Below are 17,958 nucleotides of genomic sequence, written 5' to 3'. Positions count from 1 at the left end.
CAAAACCTACAAACGTTGACTACAGATGAAAATTATGTCACGGCAAACGGGCAAAATTATAGTGACTGCATTGAGAAAGATTTGGCGATCGATTTAACGAAACATTCAGATCGACACGATAACTTGACATAATTCCCATGGTGTTTTGACAAAAAAAGAGATGTCCGCCGAATTGACAAATAATGCATAGAAAACAAATGCTTATATTATAAGTCAGTAGCGAACTTAGGGGAAAAGGGGTGGGAGGAGGCCTCCTCGTTCAGGGATTCGACCCCCTGCAGACCCAAAAGGTCCTCCCTTTGTACTATTTTGAGATATCCAGTTTTGGATGACTGACCTACAAAAGTTTTGCGTCAATCTATACTAATTTTGAGGGGGGGGGGGGGGGGGTGAGCGCGCCGTAAAAACGCAATTTTTTGGCCAAAAATTTCCAAAAAAGCATGAAAACGCCTTAGAAAATTTAGTCATTATAGGGTCTTTATAGTGATTTGGGAAAGCCTCCACCCCCCCCCCCCCCCCCCCCTCTCAAGACAGCCCTAGATCCGCGCCCGATGTAATTTTGTACAATGTCATAGACCGGAAAAGCTGTACGAAAAGAGAAAAATAAGCGGTTTTCTATACAATGGAACTTTATCATAAGTATGACACTTTTCGATACTCTTGCTTTTTGCTATAATTTTAATAAACATAGCATAGCTTTTCATATTATTTAATTGTATGAAAATTTTTCCCAGGCTGTGAAGTTAGTTGATCCAGCATTTTCTGCAGTAAAGTGAAAACAAAGAGTATCGGATATTTTGATTTCGATTTTTGAGTCTCAAAAACACACTACTCAATGATTTTCTAACAACAGGTTTTTCACTGAATAAAAAAAAACTCCGAGGTTGAAAAGAGTTGTTTTTTTATATGTTGCCTCTTTTTTGTAACTGTAATATAAAAACAAATTACACTAATTACAAACAACACCTGCTGGTAACTTTTTTAAATTATTGTGCAAAAACTTCAGCCTGGATTTCATTACAGACACAAAATATTTCTTTCTTTTATTAAATCACAGTAAGGAGTTTAAGCTCATTATTGAAATTTTTACAGCCATTTTTTCATGTAAAGAGAGCATATCACACAATGTTTAAGCAGAAAAACTTTTTGATATGCATTTTTAATCCATTTTTTATGCTGAAGTTGCTTTCAAAGAACAAAAACTGCCATAAGTTTGGAGAGTTGTTTTAAAATATATTAATGTACTTTTTGAAAAAAAAAACTGTAAAAATGTTTATCTTACATTTTTTTCCAAGGTAATTGTAAAATCAGCAATTTTTCCAAAGACTTCATGTATTGAATTGTATGTTAGGCTGTTTGTGAATGAGCGTCGGTCCGATTGGAGTCTGCATAAACTTATAGAAAATTGCAGCAAGTTCGGACTGACACGTTTAATTAAAAAGAACATTAGGAGGCCAAACTGTGTACTGGATAGGCGCACATTTTTGTATAGGTATGTTCCTGGATTCCGAAAACAAGTTTTAGAAGATGTTCCAAATTTCAAGTGGATTCCACTTACAAACTTCCAGTGGATTCCGCATACAAATACCTGTTACGTAATTTTTATCGGCATATTTATTTTGTTGCGGATTCCTCAACGAGAAAATATAGGTAGTTGTTCCGCAATCCGCAAATGTAACTCGATTACGCAAAAGCAAGCGTATTCCGCTTTCAATTTGCTGATTCGGCTCACAATTTGCGGTTTCCACTTAACATTTGTGGTTTCCGCCAACAATTTGCAGATTCCATTAACAGTTGCGGATTTCGCGACAGCCTAATTTTACTAAACACATAAATTATTATGATTTTTTTATGGATTCCACAAACTTATTCGGGGTTCCACAAATTTGATTGCGGATTCCGCAAAATTGTCTGTTTTTGTATTATTTTTGGGCAAAACAGTGTTTTATCTAGTTGTCCGTGGAATCCAGAGAAAATCAAAGAAAAATCGCACTTTTTTCGGTTTCGGGACAAGTCCGGATTTTGCCTGTAGCGCAATCCGCTTACGTTTTTTAAAGTGGACCGCTTGGTCTCGTTATGAAGCATATGACCTAACTAAGAAAATTTTGTCACGCAAAAACAACTGTTGCAGTTTTTTTATTCAACATTTTTCACTCTGCGTTTTTTTTCAAATACTTGATTACTTTCATGCTTTATTTTAATTTATTCTACTTTACTTTTTTATTCATATCAAATCACATTACTTTACTGTATATTACTTAACTGAAATATACCTAATTTCATACAACTTTATAATTAATTTACTAACATACTTTTTACCTATATAAAAAACTTACATAATTTTTACAAGCTTGCATACAAGCATGCACACCTACTGGGATAAATACAGACAGACAAAACAACTTGCTTACATAATTATACTTTGCCTTTTTTACTTCTTTTACCTAACTCACGTATTTTTTAAATGATTCAACTTTACTCAATACTATCTAATTAACTTTACTTTGATGTCTTTACTACATTTTGCATTCGTTCTTCACTTTATTTGCCTTACTTAATCTTATTTTACCAACTCATCTTCTCACTTACTTACTTACCTACTCACTTACGTAGTTAGTGTCTCAAGTCGCCTGAAATTCACATTTGCTCGCAGTTTTTCTTCTTAATCGGCAGATTGCTTGGTCTAATAAAAATTGTCTATCGAACTTTTTGCAAAAACTATATCTAACAGTATACGTATAAGGGTCAATATTGCATCTCAGAGCCAACCCACGAAACACTAAGATCCCTATCATCTACTATAACAGTAGCTTGATAACTATCAAATGAGTACTCCTAGTCCTGCTGTTGTGTACTAATTCGTTATCCGTGTTTGCCGAAAAGTTTGATATACAATCTCAACAAACACAGAGGCATGGCCGTTTGGCTTAACGCGAAATAGTTATCACTGCTTGGCTCGACGCTTAACGCCTCGGGAACGGCTCCCGCTTCTTACAACTCAACAAGCGTGGTTCTTGTTCAAGTAGGGTGCTATCAGAGCAAAGCAAAAAAGAACCTATGTCAAGATTCTGAATTGTGATGCTTGATTTCAATCTGACATATCCTTTTTTTCTTCCCTTCAAGCTTTTTTTGCGGTCAAAAACTCTCACAGAAAATGTTTAAACGGGCAAAAAAAACTTGAAGGAAAGAGAAGAAGGATATGTCAGATTTCATGGAACGCTTGTTATCACTAATTAAAATTAACCATCACAATTAAAAACCAATGCATAGGTTTTTTTCATTTTTTTTCGCTTTGCTTTTATATCATCGTTCTTGGATAAGAAACCCTTGTTGCGGTGTAAGCTGAACCAAACTGATCGCAGATGCGGGAGGCGTTCCCGTGGAGCGTAGCGACGAGCCAAGACGGGATAACTATTGCCCGCCAAACCAACCGGCCATGCCTCTGTGTTTTGTAAGATTGTATATGAATTTTTTCGTCAAACACGGATACCACATTAACACACAACAGCAGGTCTGAGACTGATCATTTAAAAAATATCACGCTTCTGCAAGGAGAATTTTAACCGTACTGACTTCATCAGCGGGAGGCGTTCCCGAGGAGCGTAGCGACGAGCAACGCCGGGAGAACTATTACCCGCTAAACCAAACGACCATGCATCTGTGTTTTGTGGAACTTTATATGATATGTTTTGGCAAACACGGATAGCAAATTCTCACGCAAAAGCATTTCTAGGACTACCCATTTGATGGTTATCACGCTTCTAGAAACGAAAGTTCAACCATATCGACTATATCAGCGGGAGGCGTTCCCGAGGAGCGTAGCGACGAGCATCGCTTGCATAGCTATTGCCCGCTAAATCAAATGGTTATGCCTCTGTGTTTTGTGGGACTTCATATGAATTGTTTCGGCAAACACGGATAGCGCATTAACAGAGCATCGCAGTTCTAGGACTACTCATTTGATAGTTTTTACGCTTCTGGAAGTGAAAGTTCAACTATATCGGCTACACCAGCAGAAGACGTTCTCCAGGAGAGTAGCGGCCACCAACGCCGGGATAGCTATTGCCCGCTAAACCAAACGGCCATGCATCTGTGTTTTGTGGCACTTTATCTGCAATGTTTCGTCAGATAGCGCATTTACACACAATAACAGTTCTAGGACTACTCAGTTGATAGTTATCACGCTTCTGGAAGTGAAAGCTCAAGCATATTGACTTTACCAGCGGGAGGCTTTCCCAAGGAGCGTAGCGACGAGCAACGCCGGGAGAACTATTACCCGCTAAACAAAACGACCATGCATCTGTGTTTTGTGGGACTTTATATGAAATGTTTTGGCAAACACGGATAGCAAATTCTCACGCAAAAGCATTTCTAGGACTACCCATTTCATGGTTATCACGCTTCTCGAAACGAAAGCTCAACCATATCGACTATATCAGCGGGAGGCGTTCCCGAGGAGCGTAGCGACGAGCAACGCCTGCATAACTTTTGCCCGCTAAATCAAATGGTTATGCCTCTGTGTTTTGTGGGACTTCATATGAATTTTTTCGGCAAACACGGATACCACATTAACACACAACAGCAGGTCTGAGACTGATCATTTAAAAAACATCACGATTCTGCAAGGAGAACTTCAACCGTACTGACTTCATCAGCGGGAGGCGATCCCGAGGAGCGTAGCGACGAGCAACGCCGGGAGAACTATTACCCGCTGAACCAAACGACCATGCATCTGTGTTTTGTGGGACTTTATATGAAATGTTTTGGCAAACACGGATAGCAAATTCTCACGCAAAAGCATTTCTAGGACTATCCATTTGATGGTTATCACGCTTCTAGAAACGAAAGTTCAACCATATCGACTATATCAGCTGGAGGCGTTCCCGAGGAGCGTAGCGACGAGCCAAGACGGGATAACTATTGCCCGCCAAACCAACCGGCCATGCCTCTGTGTTTTGTAAGATTGTATATGAATTTTTTCGTCAAACACGGATACCACATTAACACACAACAGCAGGTCTGAGACTGATCATTTAAAAAATATCACGCTTCTGCAAGGAGAATTTCAACCGTACTGACTTCATCAGCGGGAGGCGTTCCCGAGGAGCGTAGCGACGAGCAACGCCGGGAGAACTATTACCCGCTAAACCAAACGACCATGCATCTGTGTTTTGTGGAACTTTATATGATATGTTTTGGCAAACACGGATAGCAAATTCTCACGCAAAAGCATTTCTAGGACTACCCATTTGATGGTTATCACGCTTCTAGAAACGAAAGTTCAACCATATCGACTATATCAGCGGGAGGCGTTCCCGAGGAGCGTAGCGACGAGCATCGCTTGCATAGCTATTGCCCGCTAAATCAAATGGTTATGCCTCTGTGTTTTGTGGGACTTCATATGAATTGTTTCGGCAAACACGGATAGCGCATTAACAGAGCATCGCAGTTCTAGGACTACTCATTTGATAGTTTTTACGCTTCTGGAAGTGAAAGTTCAACTATATCGGCTACACCAGCAGAAGACGTTCTCCAGGAGAGTAGCGGCCACCAACGCCGGGATAGCTATTGCCCGCTAAACCAAACGGCCATGCATCTGTGTTTTGTGGCACTTTATCTGCAATGTTTCGTCAGATAGCGCATTTACACACAATAACAGTTCTAGGACTACTCAGTTGATAGTTATCACGCTTCTGGAAGTGAAAGCTCAAGCATATTGACTTTACCAGCGGGAGGCTTTCCCAAGGAGCGTAGCGACGAGCAACGCCGGGAGAACTATTACCCGCTAAACAAAACGACCATGCATCTGTGTTTTGTGGGACTTTATATGAAATGTTTTGGCAAACACGGATAGCAAATTCTCACGCAAAAGCATTTCTAGGACTACCCATTTCATGGTTATCACGCTTCTCGAAACGAAAGCTCAACCATATCGACTATATCAGCGGGAGGCGTTCCCGAGGAGCGTAGCGACGAGCAACGCCTGCATAACTTTTGCCCGCTAAATCAAATGGTTATGCCTCTGTGTTTTGTGGGACTTCATATGAATTTTTTCGGCAAACACGGATACCACATTAACACACAACAGCAGGTCTGAGACTGATCATTTAAAAAACATCACGATTCTGCAAGGAGAACTTCAACCGTACTGACTTCATCAGCGGGAGGCGATCCCGAGGAGCGTAGCGACGAGCAACGCCGGGAGAACTATTACCCGCTGAACCAAACGACCATGCATCTGTGTTTTGTGGGACTTTATATGAAATATTTTGGCAAACACGGATAGCAAATTCTCACGCAAAAGCATTTCTAGGACTACCCATTTGATGGTTATCACGCTTCTAGAAACGAAAGTTCAACCATATCGACTATATCAGCTGGAGGCGTTCCCGAGGAGCGTAGCGACGAGCATCGCTTGCATAGCTATTGCCCGCTAAATCAAATGGTTATGCCTCTGTGTTTTGTGGGACTTCATATGAATTGTTTCGGCAAACACGGATAGCGCATTAACAGACAACAGCAGGTCTGAGACTGATCATTTAAAAAATATCACGATTCTGCAAGGAGAACTTCAACCGTACTGACTTCATCAGCGGGAGGCGTTCCCGAGGAGCGTAGCGACGAGCAACGCCGGGAGAACTATTACCCGCTAAACCAAACGACCATGCATCTGTGTTTTGTGGGACTTCATATGAAATGTTTTGGCAAACACGGATAGCAAATTCTCAGGCAAAAGCATTTCTAGGACTACCCATTTGATGGTTATCACGCTTCTAGAAACGAAAGTTCAACCATATCGACTATATCAGCTGGAGGCGTTCCCGAGGAGCGTAGCGACGAGCATCGCTTGCATAGCTATTGCCCGCTAAATCAAATGGTTATGCCTCTGTGTTTTGTGGGACTTCATATGAATTGTTTCGGCAAACACGGATAGCGCATTAACAGAGCATCGCAGTTCTAGGACTACTCATTTGATAGTTTTTACGCTTCTAGAAACGAAAGCTCAACCATATCGACTATATCAGCGGGAGGCGTTCCCGAGGAGCGTAGCGACGAGCAACGCCTGCATAACTATTGCCCGCTAAACCAAACGGCCATACCTCTGTGTTAAGTGGCACTTTATCTGCAAGGTTTCGTCAAACACAGATAGCGCATTTACACACAATAACAGTTCTAGGACTACTCAGTTGATAGTTATCACGCTTCTGGAAGTGAAAGCTCAAGCATATTGACTATGGCAGCGGGAGGCTTTCCCAAGGAGCGTAGCGACGAGCAATGCCGGGAGAACTATTACCCGCTAAACCAAACGACCATGCATCTGTGTTTTGTGGGACTTTATATGAAATGTTTTGGCAAACACGGATAGCAAATTCTCACGCAAAAGCATTTCTAGGACTACCCATTTCATGATTATGGGTAGAAACGAAAGCTCAACCATATCGACTATATCAGCGGGAGGCGTTCCCGAGGAGCGTAGCGACGAGCAACGCCTGCATAGCTATTGCCCGCTAAATCAAATGGTTATGCCTCTGTGTTTTGTGGGACTTCATATGAATTGTTTCGGCAAACACGGATAGCGCATTAACAGACCATCGCAGTTCTAGGACCACTCATTTGATAGTTTTTACGCTTCTGGAAGTGAAAGTTCAACTATATCGGCAATACCAGCAGAAGACGTTCTCGAGGAGAGTAGCGGCCACCAACGCCGGGATAGCTATTGCCCGCTAAACCAAACGGCCATGCCTCTGTGTTTTGTGGCACTTCATCTGAAATGCTTCGCCAAACACGGATAGCGCATTTACAAACAATAGCAGTTCTAGGACTACTCAGTTGATAGTTATCACGCTTCTGGATGTGAAAGATCGAGCAAATTGACTATACCAGCGGGAGGCTTTCCCAAGGAGCATAGCGACGAGCATTGCCGGGATAGCTTTTGCCCTTTAAACCAAACGGTTATGCCTCTGTGTTTTGTGGGACTTCATATGAAATGATTTGAAATGACTTGGAAAATCAAATAGCTTATTAACGCACATCTGAACCCTTAAGATTATTTTTGTAAGGCTTGTTTTTTTAAAGCTAAATTTCCTAATTTTGCCAGAGATGAATCAATTCTGATTGTTTTTTGCAGATGGGACAACTTATGATCATTTAAAGACATTATTTTTTTTGTTCGTTTTTTCTTGTTTTTGCAAAAATTTTAAATTTTCGGATGCGTTGACTTATAAAAAATTAACCTACATAATTACTTCTGCTGCTACTTCAGTAAAAAACACACCCATAAGTGTATTTGTATTACGAATCTTGACACTTACTAAAATTCAATTTGTTGGAAGACTGCACACAAAAACACTCAAACCAATTTACTCTGGCCAAAATACACCCATTTGCACAAAAAAATTGTCAAATGCTTTCAGGTGAAACTCCAATTTGATCACTCAATTATCTTAGAGCAGGCTACCAGTAGTTTGTCGCCAGATAACACAATGAAAAACGCAAGCTTAATTACATCAAATTTTTTAAAAAATTTTCAGCAATTTTTTTCTTTAGTCATAAAAGTTCCACAAAACAAAGACATCATAAGGTTCTAGATCTGTTTCGCAACTGAAAAAAGTTATCATCAGTCCTTATTACTTGATTACAAAAAGATCAGAGTTGGTGGCTTGAGTCACGTAGTTATTATGTTCGTTCGAAACTAACAAAACTAGAATCGCAAAGCACTTGAACTGAAAAATAATATAATCAAACAGCTGATCTTGCTTCAAACAAAAAACAATAACAGTTCATGTAGGTACGTTGTTGAAGTTATGAATTGATTATGTTTGTTTTAAATTGTTCAATTAACACTGTAAAAAGATTGTTAAATAAAAAACAACACTCTTCATAAAAAAAATCAACATTTAGGTTCAATTTTTTGTTTCACTTCTAAAAACTCTGTGCGCGTCTTAACTTCATAGGGTAACAATTCTAATCTTTTACGAAACAACCTATCATTAATTTTACCCCTAATAAACTTTTAATTGCCCTTCAGTACCTCTCAAATGAAACTATTGAGTTTGAGTTTGAAACCAATAAATCTTTTAAAGCCTAATTAATTATTTTTATAAGTTATTTTCAGACTCTAGAGATTCATTTGAAATAACAGCGGTAAAATGTATAGTTTATCTAAAGCTTAACAGGTTACTTTTTAAAATTAAAATTACCACTTTTTTTGACATTTTGACATTAAGTTTTTAAATTTCACTGATTAATTTACTGAATGTATTTGATTAACGATGTGGCCCTCAAAACGAAACCAGTTTGTAACCAATCAGAACAACAACAATACATGTTACCAAGTATCAGTTGAAAAAAAAACTGAAAAACTAACTTCAATCAGAAATTCGTCAGTTTTTCAAAATTTTGAAAAGAATTTTATGATCACCACGTAATGTATGACAAGTGTTTGAAAGCTTTTTGTGCTAACTGTTTTTTGTTTATAAGCTATGGAGTGATTTTTGCTTCAATTAAATGCTAAATACCTGTGACGTTTAAATCAATTTCAAAGTCAAAATTGCCAGAGAATTTGTTTGCATATGTGGCTATATCGTATAGAGTAATGCCTAGAGAGAGCAAGGCAGCATACGTTAGTGTAGTGCAAAGGTTATGCATCCAGTCGTAGATCCAGTTATCTGGCCGTCTATCTTTATGTCTACCAAGCCATTCGCCGTTCGTAAAAACTTCCAATTATTTAACATTTCAAGCATCCATTCAACTAGTCATCTATCCATCAAGCAGCTATGCAACCAGCCAACTAACCATTGCATCACCCCACGAGCCATTAATTCATCCATTGCTCCGTCCAACCGTTTATACAGCAGCAAAAAATGCACTCATCGTCCATACTTTTAGCCACACAAAAATTTTATCAACGATCCATCCACAAAACTATATATCCAATCAGTCTTCCATCCAAGCGGCATCAAAATAACCGTCCATCTAACCTCCCAGTCAGCCAAAAATCCTTCCACCCAACGAGCCATTAAACCTTCCATTGATCCATCCAACCAACCATACAGCAGCAATCAATGTACTCATCGTTCAGCCTTTCATTCACCCAATTATCTTATCACCCATCCATCCACAAAGCTATCTATCCAATCAGTCATCCATCCATGCGGCATCGGTATATCCATCCATTTAACTACCCAGTCAGCCATACATCCATGGATTCAAAGAGCCATTATTTCATCAATTGATCCATCGAACCATCCATACAGCAGAAATCTATGTACTCATCGCCTATGTTTTCAGCCACCCAAACATCTTATCATCCATTTATCCACAAAGCCATTCATCAGTCAATCATCCAGCTGGCATCAATTTTTCTATCCATCTGAATAACCAGCCAGCCAGCCAGCCACCCATCCAATCAATCATCCAAAATTTTTTGTCTAATCAATTGTCCAACCATTCAATCAGCCATCCAACCATCAAACCTGTTACTTCCAGCTATCCGTTCAACAAAACGTCCATCGATCTAGCTATCCAACCAGACGTCCAGCCATCAGTCTTTTTTTCGTCCATCAAGCTATCCATCCATTTAGACACCTAAAAATCCAGTCACGAATCCATCCAGATATTATTTTAGCCATTCAGCCACCCATGGTTCAACCCCGCCAACCATCCATCCCGTCATCCATCCTTCATGCCAACTATCCATTCAGTCATTTTTCAAGCTATTCAGCCCAGCATTCAAGCTTTCATCCATCCATCTAGCTGAGCGTCATTTAGCCGACCCTTGTCCAACCGGCAAGTTATCCGTCCAAATATCCTTTTAATTCTTTTTCTATCAGTCTTCCATCAACCCAACAATCCAACCAACCATCGATTCATTCTCTTATCTAGCCAACCTTCCATGCGAAAAAACTTTCCATGTGTCAAACCATCCATTCATCAAACCATTCAAGCATCATAGGGCCATCTATCCATCATAAAATCATATATCCATCAATTCATTCTTCATTCATCAACTGTCCATGCGTGTGTGAAGCCAAGATCTATATAACCAACATGCTATCCATCAGTCTGATCGATCCGGCCATCCGGCTATCAAGCCATCTATTCATCTAGCCGTTCATTCAACTGTTCAAACCTTGAGCCATACATTCATTCAATCAAGTTTTGATCCAAGCAGCCAGTCATCAATCCGTCCATTCATACAGTCAGCAACCGGTTAGTAGATCTAGCTGTGCCTCCGTACTTCTTTTCAATTAACGCGCAGCTCAACTTTTAGTCTAATGAAATAAATGTGTCACTACACATAGAAATGGCTATTTATAGATAAAATTGGCTTAATCTCGGAATATTTAAATTATCTATGACTACTACCGTACTTTGGTTTCAGGTACTTTACGAGAATTGAACTATCTTTTTGTCACAAAAAAACATTATTACATTCACCAGCTAATCAATTAATCCGATTGTGTATTTAGAATTTTGAAACAGTGTGTGTGTCGATTTTTATATGGGTGGGGAAGTGAGGAAGTACTTGGGCAAATGAGTAAGAAGTAAGTATTTAATTAAGTAAACGAGTGAGTAAGTAAGTAAGTAAGTTAGTAAGTAAGGAAGTAAATAAGTAAGTAAGTAAGTAAGTAAGTAAGTAAGTAAGTAAGTAAGTAAGTAAGTTAGTAAGTAAGTAAGTGAACAAGTAAGTAAGTAAGTAAGTAAGTAAGTAAGTAAGTAAGTAAGTAAGTAAGTAAGTAAGTAAGTAAGTAAGTAAGTAAGTAAGTAAGTAAGTAAGTAAGTAAGTAAGTAAGTAAGTAAGTAAGTAAGTAAGTAAGTAAGTAAATAAAAAAGTAAGTAAGTAAGTAAGTAAGTAAGTAAGAAGTAAGTAAGTAAGTAAATAAGTGAGTAAATAAGTAAGTAAGTAAGAAAGTAAGTAAGCGAGTGGGTAAGTAAGTAAGTGAGTAGGTGTTTTATAAAGCAAACAAAGGTAAGTAAGATAAAGACAGGCAGAGTAAAGTAAAGAACGAACGCAAAATGCAGTGAGCACATTAAAGTAAATTCAAAAAGGTGTTGTCGATTAAAGTTGATTCATGGAAAAAGTTAAGCGAAATGAGTAGAAGAAGTAAAATTAGGCAAATTAAAGTATGCAAGTTGATTTGTCAGTCTGTATTTATCCAAGTAAGTGTGTATGCTTGTTTGTATGCATGTAAAAATTATTTAAGTTAGTATGTAGGTAAAAATTATCTCAGTTAGTTATTTAGTAAGTATGAAATTATTTAAGTTAAATCATGTGAAGTAAAGATGTGAAAAAAAAAATAAACAAAAAAGTACAGTAAAATGAAATAAAATAAATTAAATTGGAGAATGAAAGTAATCCGATAACTGAAAAAAACGCGAACAAGTTGAATCAAAAGTAGAAAAAAAGTAGAAGTTAAAAAATAGGTAGAGTAAAAAAATTAGGTGAGGAAGTAGCTGAACAAAAAAAAGTAAAAGATGAGTGGGACAGAAAAAAATTGAATAATCAAATCAGTTAATAAATGGTAAATAGGCAAAGGAGAAAGTCTGTGTGTATTCCTTGATTTACTGAGCGGCTCAATTGAAGGCTATCCAAACATTGAAACCGCTCTCAAGGTCAATAAATAAAAAGAGACTGCTCAAAAATTACTGATAGGCCTCAAAACTCCTATTATGTTTCTGGCAGAGGAAAAATAAATTCATCCGAGATCAATGATTCGTGGACATAAATTTGGGTGGGCGTGACAGAGCGTGAGACTGCGAGTTTTCGAAAAGTATCTGCCAAAGTTTATCTAACATTGAGTAGCTAAAAAATTCATTGATAGACTTTTGGTTTTCTCAAATTAATGAGAAGAAAGAAAACGATTCCACTCAAATGTCCCAGAAACCTATCGTTATAGTTCCCGGGCAAATTGTAACAGTAATTGGGACCCTCTTGGTAAAAGTCAATAAATCCGGCCGCATCGTGCAAAAAAGCGTGCAATCAAAAATTTTGGAGTTTTTCATGTACTTGTCCAAGGAACAGTTATCAATACCAAACGAGCCACCAAAAGGTCTCGACTATTTAAAATGTCGTAATGAAGTTTATCAGAAATAACAAAAAACAGAGAAAAGACAGCTACAAATTAGTTTTGTCGGTTAGAAATATCAGGATAATTTTACTTCAAAGACGTATAAATTCCGTTAATTGTTTTTCATTTTACTGCCTTTTCACCAAAAATATAGCTCGAATTCAAGAACTAGTTTACTACTTTCAACAGTAAAGTTACGCTGCCAAAATTGGCGGCGAATTTTTTTTATTTATCATGAAAGTCAATTCCACTTTCACTAACAAATTTCAACTAGGTCGAAAATTCAGTTGTCCGAGACAAATATATTGATTGATATGATTCATATAATTAACCAGGCCCAATAATTAGGACCCCAAAAACTGGAATTTCAATTAGGTCGAAAGTTCATTTACGCGAAACAAATATGACTATTAATATGATTCATATAATTAACCAGGACCAACAATTAAACCCCAAAAGTTGGAGTTACAAAGAATTATGTATCGTGTCTTAAGTTGTTAAGCTAAGCTTAGCAAGATCCTAAGTAGGTGGTCTTCTGCTTTTTGGGTGGAAAATTTCGTTCGGTTACAAACTCCTAGGATGAAGGTCCTCCAAAAAAATAAGGGCTCCTTTCCTAGGTTTTTGCTTTTCGTGAGGAACCCACTCCATAGTGAGGACACCCCCTTAGGATCCGGGACACGATACAACACTACTTTATATGAGGACCCCGCACCATAGGAAGGACACCCCATTAGGATCTGGGACACGATACAACACTACAACACGAACTGGATGAAGCGATATGATAATACATAGGAACCTCTTGCTCAATCAACCTTGTTCTACTCAAAATCTTGCTTCAGCAAACTGGGCCATAATGGCATTAACAGCTCAGATTGTTATCAGTTCGATGCAATCAAAAAATTAAAAGATTTAAATAAATTTAAAAATAAAACCAGCAGCGTAGTCAGATTTTATGAGTTTCTCTCAATGAATACATGTATAATTTGAAAAGTTGCTTTTTTGCAATAGTTTATTTTTCAAAGAGTGTTCTACCATCAAAAAAATCATGTATGTTGTAGTCTTTCTACGATTGAGGTCTATTGTTGCAAAGATTTTTTCGCAAAAAAAATAAGCAGTGATGTTTCTAAAACATTCTCTTTAAAAAACAAAAATTAAGCCTCGCGGCTCGCTAAACATTTTTTGCAAAAATAAAAAATAAGCCTCGAGCTTAACAAACGTTTTTCGCAAAAATTAAGCGTCAATTTTCCCCGAACTTTTTTTGCAGAATAACAGAATCATTATCTCAAAACAAAACTAGTTCGAAAATTTTTGAACTTTTGACACAACTTAGTTTGAAGAAATATAAAATACTGGTCGTTAAAAAATGACTTCGTCGCAAGTAAACTACACTTCATCAAAACTATTGCTACCAAATTTAGACAATAATTATTATGACTTCTGGGCATTTTTTTAAGGTTGATCAAAAGAAAAGTAAGCAAGCTGGCAGAAAAAAGCAACATGAAGGAAACGGCAGCAAAGGACGATCCAAGAAACAACCCAAGAAACAACCCAAGAAACAAGCAGAAAAAGGAAGAAAAACGAAATCGAAGAAGACGCAGAAGAAAAATAATGAGGAAGATATAAAGGCTGAGAAACAGCGTGATCTGACAGTAGCAGAGGTGGCCAGGGTGTGGTTCTCAAACGGTCAAGCTGAATACTTTGCCTCCGATTGTGTTATTTCATAGTCTGAATAAAAAACTTTTTTTTCAAATACCGAAGCTGTTAAATTTTGCCGAAGTAAGTCCCGTGTGTTCTTGGTTGTTCGCTAATTTATTAAATTATTCAAGAAAGAGGATGATATCATACTCAGGGGCGGATCTAGGATTTTCTCGAGGGGGGGGGGCGGATCTTCAAAAAATTTTCGAAAATTTTGACGACCTTTTTTTTCGACCAAATTGATTTTTTGAGCTCTTCCAAAGCACTGTTTTGCCCTTATTTTTTTGGCAAAATTTTCTGCGCCGCCTGCAAATTTTTGAAAAAACAGTAAAAAAAAAGCCGTTTTTGGGCAATTTTTGAAAAATTTCCAAAGGCGCCTTTAGAAACATTTTAGGGTCGGTCGCCCAAAAAGAGGGACCCTTTGGGTCGGCAGGGGGTCGAATCCCTGGGGGGGGGGGGGGGCGGACGCCCCCCACCCTTCGCCTTAAATCCGCCCCTGATCATACTGTTCATTTAGAAAAAAAATTATTATAATTAGTAGACTAGTAAACATTTTGGGCGCATTTTCTCTCTCACAAATTGCTATCAAATACAATCACAAGTCGAACGTTTTTTTTTAAACTTCCTTTCTCAAAAATGCTTTAGAAGTTGTTCATATTCGTACAGTTCGACATATTCTTCTAAGGAAGAAAACTTCAACTATGAGGTTCCAGTAAGAAGATTTTCAGCAATTTTAAATTATCAGATGCATTCTTCTCATATCATCAAATAAAAGCATTGAATAAAGGTCATTGATTTCGGGGGAATCCCTGATGCGCGATAGACCGAATGCGCTAATTCATTATTTATGATTTCAAAAGAAAAAAGCTGTAAAGTCAGTCAGTTTTGGACAGTTTAAAGAGAATTGATTTGCTGAGAGTTTTCGGGTCTTATGCGTTAAGCGGCCCAAAAATCAAAATTGAAGCAAAATGAAAACTAAAACTGAAACTGATCATGATTGGCTAATATTACATTTTTAAAAATTATGCAGCGCACTTCTATATTCGTTTTTCGTTAATTTTTCCGATATCTTCATCATTCGACTTTTATTTAAGAAAAGGCCTAATTGTTTAGATTGAAAGGAGGTTTTTAGCACTAACTGAAACGAAAAAGAAGAAATTGGTCAAAAAAGTGACTTAATTAAAGTACCGTGAAAAACAATTTTATTTATTTTCATTTATCATTTTTAACAAAATAAAAAACATTTTTGGGTTGGATAAGTGGACAAGTAAAATCCACAAACACTAGTTTCGATTTTTAAAAATCACATGAGGAAAAATTATCCCAGGTATCTACTAAGCTGAAAAAAATCAACCAGTTTGACTCAAAAAATTGCTGAGCAAGGTTCAAAAATTCAAATTGGACAACAAATAACCAACTTTAGATTAAAACGTAGAAACGCCTAATATGCGCTGAACTTTGCATCTCAATAATGCGAAAAAGTCGATTAAGATGGAGTTTATTTGTCTTTATCTATAAAAAGTGACAAAAAAAACAATTAAGTTGATTTTCAGTGGACTTTAATGCTTTCTTAAATAATAGCAGTATAATCCAACTTTAATTGAATAAAATCGATTTTTTTTTCAATTTTATAGACATGAACAATAAGCTTCAAAGTTAATCACTTTTTATCCATAAAACTCCAGTGCGTGTAAGCTGGTATCAAAGAATTGAACTGTCAGTTTTTGGACCATCAAATTATCAAACAATCAACAAACCGAGCTGGAACGAAGTTATAATTAGATGTAAATTTGAGATACAAATTTCATCAGAAAGTTTGCCGATATTTTAAACAAGAAAAAATTGTAATTTATTTCGTTCTTGATTATACATGGGACAAAAGTGACCCATAGTTACAAATAAGCTAGTTATATGAAATTTATTAAATACATTTTAACAGTAATGTTTAAGAAATTAGACGACAAGCAAATTAGACGACCAGAAAATATCGGAACTCATACAATAACTTGCGTGCAAATTGACTGAAACTTCTTTACAGATTTAAATTACTTTTGGTTGAGTAAATACTAGTTGTCCAACTGGAAATCAGATTATTAATGTCACTTTTCTATTATTTATGCATTTCGAATATGTTTATTACTTTTTCGATTTAATGTTGTTTAATTAACTTACGATAATAAAATTGATCAGTTTTGTGTCATACAGTCGTTCAGTTTTTGGATAAGATCATTCTTAATATAAATAATGTCAACCAGTTCTGAATCGTCTAAATTCACAATGAGTTATCGTCTAAATTCCGTTTTATTATGGTCGTCTAAATTGAAGGTCGTCTTATTTCCTAGACCCCTGTCACAGTTTATACAATCAAAAATTGCAGTGAAAATCAGTTTATTTTTCGTGAGGCAAAAATTGTTAACTTTATGACATTTGTAACCAGCAACAGTTCGCACTCGACGACAATTCGTCACAAAGGGTTTAGCGGCAAACACTGATGCTGACGAATTTTTCATTCTTTGATTAAAACTCAATTCAGTTCTTACGGAAAAAATGGAAACTTAGGGGACAAAACCAATTGATTCCTCAATCGCTAAAAATTGTCTGACCAATTTGTCAAAGAATGTCAGAGTTTCTCTAACTGAAAAAGATGTGATTTTGGAAGCAACGAATTTTGATCAGAGCTTACAAATTTTTTAAATTGTTTTGCCAGAACATCATTGACAAATCGACAAAACTATTCACTACTTAAATTTTTGCTCTGAGTTTCTATTCTATTGAGCAATTTAGATGCACAGTGAAGCCGTTTTCTTTTTGATAAAACAATAAATTGATTCAAACGCAGAGTGTAGTTTCTGCAGACTTAGTACAGGCCAAACAAAAAGTTTCACCGAAGTTGATAATTAGAACACCTAGAGTTATTGAAAAAAGTCATGACAATTCTCAGTCATAAAGTTAATTAAATTTCATTTAAAACAGGTTATTCAATAATCAGGTTCCAGTAAAAAAAATTCGGTGAGTTGTGTTATCAGCAAGGATCACCATGAGGGATCACATTGAGTTTGTCTTATTGCATTAACTAATTGCACAGAGGTAATTGAAACCGATTAAAAAGAGACTAACAAACATAAAAAAAATTTCTGCTACAAATAAAAATGCGACCACTGCCATTCATGAAACGAACAACCAGGAGGTT

General features: G+C 37.1%; 1 protein-coding gene across 2 annotated transcripts in view; it reads left to right on the top strand.

The window, feature by feature from the left end:
- The window catches only part of LOC134854097 (golgin subfamily A member 6-like protein 25), a 68,792-nt gene extending 53,838 nt beyond the window's left edge, over positions 1–14,954 (top strand). For both annotated transcript variants that reach the window (XM_063870203.1, XM_063870205.1), the window contains one exon: positions 14,528–14,954. In XM_063870203.1, the coding sequence (XP_063726273.1) occupies positions 14,528–14,797 (270 nt within the window). In that variant the 3' untranslated portion in view covers positions 14,798–14,954. The remainder of the gene's footprint in view (positions 1–14,527) is intronic.
- Positions 14,955–17,958: the final 3,004 nt, after the last annotated feature.

The sequence above is a fragment of the Symsagittifera roscoffensis genome, chromosome 9 (genome assembly GCF_963678635.1).
Source record: "Symsagittifera roscoffensis chromosome 9, txSymRosc1.1, whole genome shotgun sequence".
NCBI classification, from domain to species: Eukaryota; Metazoa; Xenacoelomorpha; order Acoela; family Convolutidae; genus Symsagittifera; species Symsagittifera roscoffensis.
This window is presented reverse-complemented; position numbering and strand designations above follow the sequence as displayed.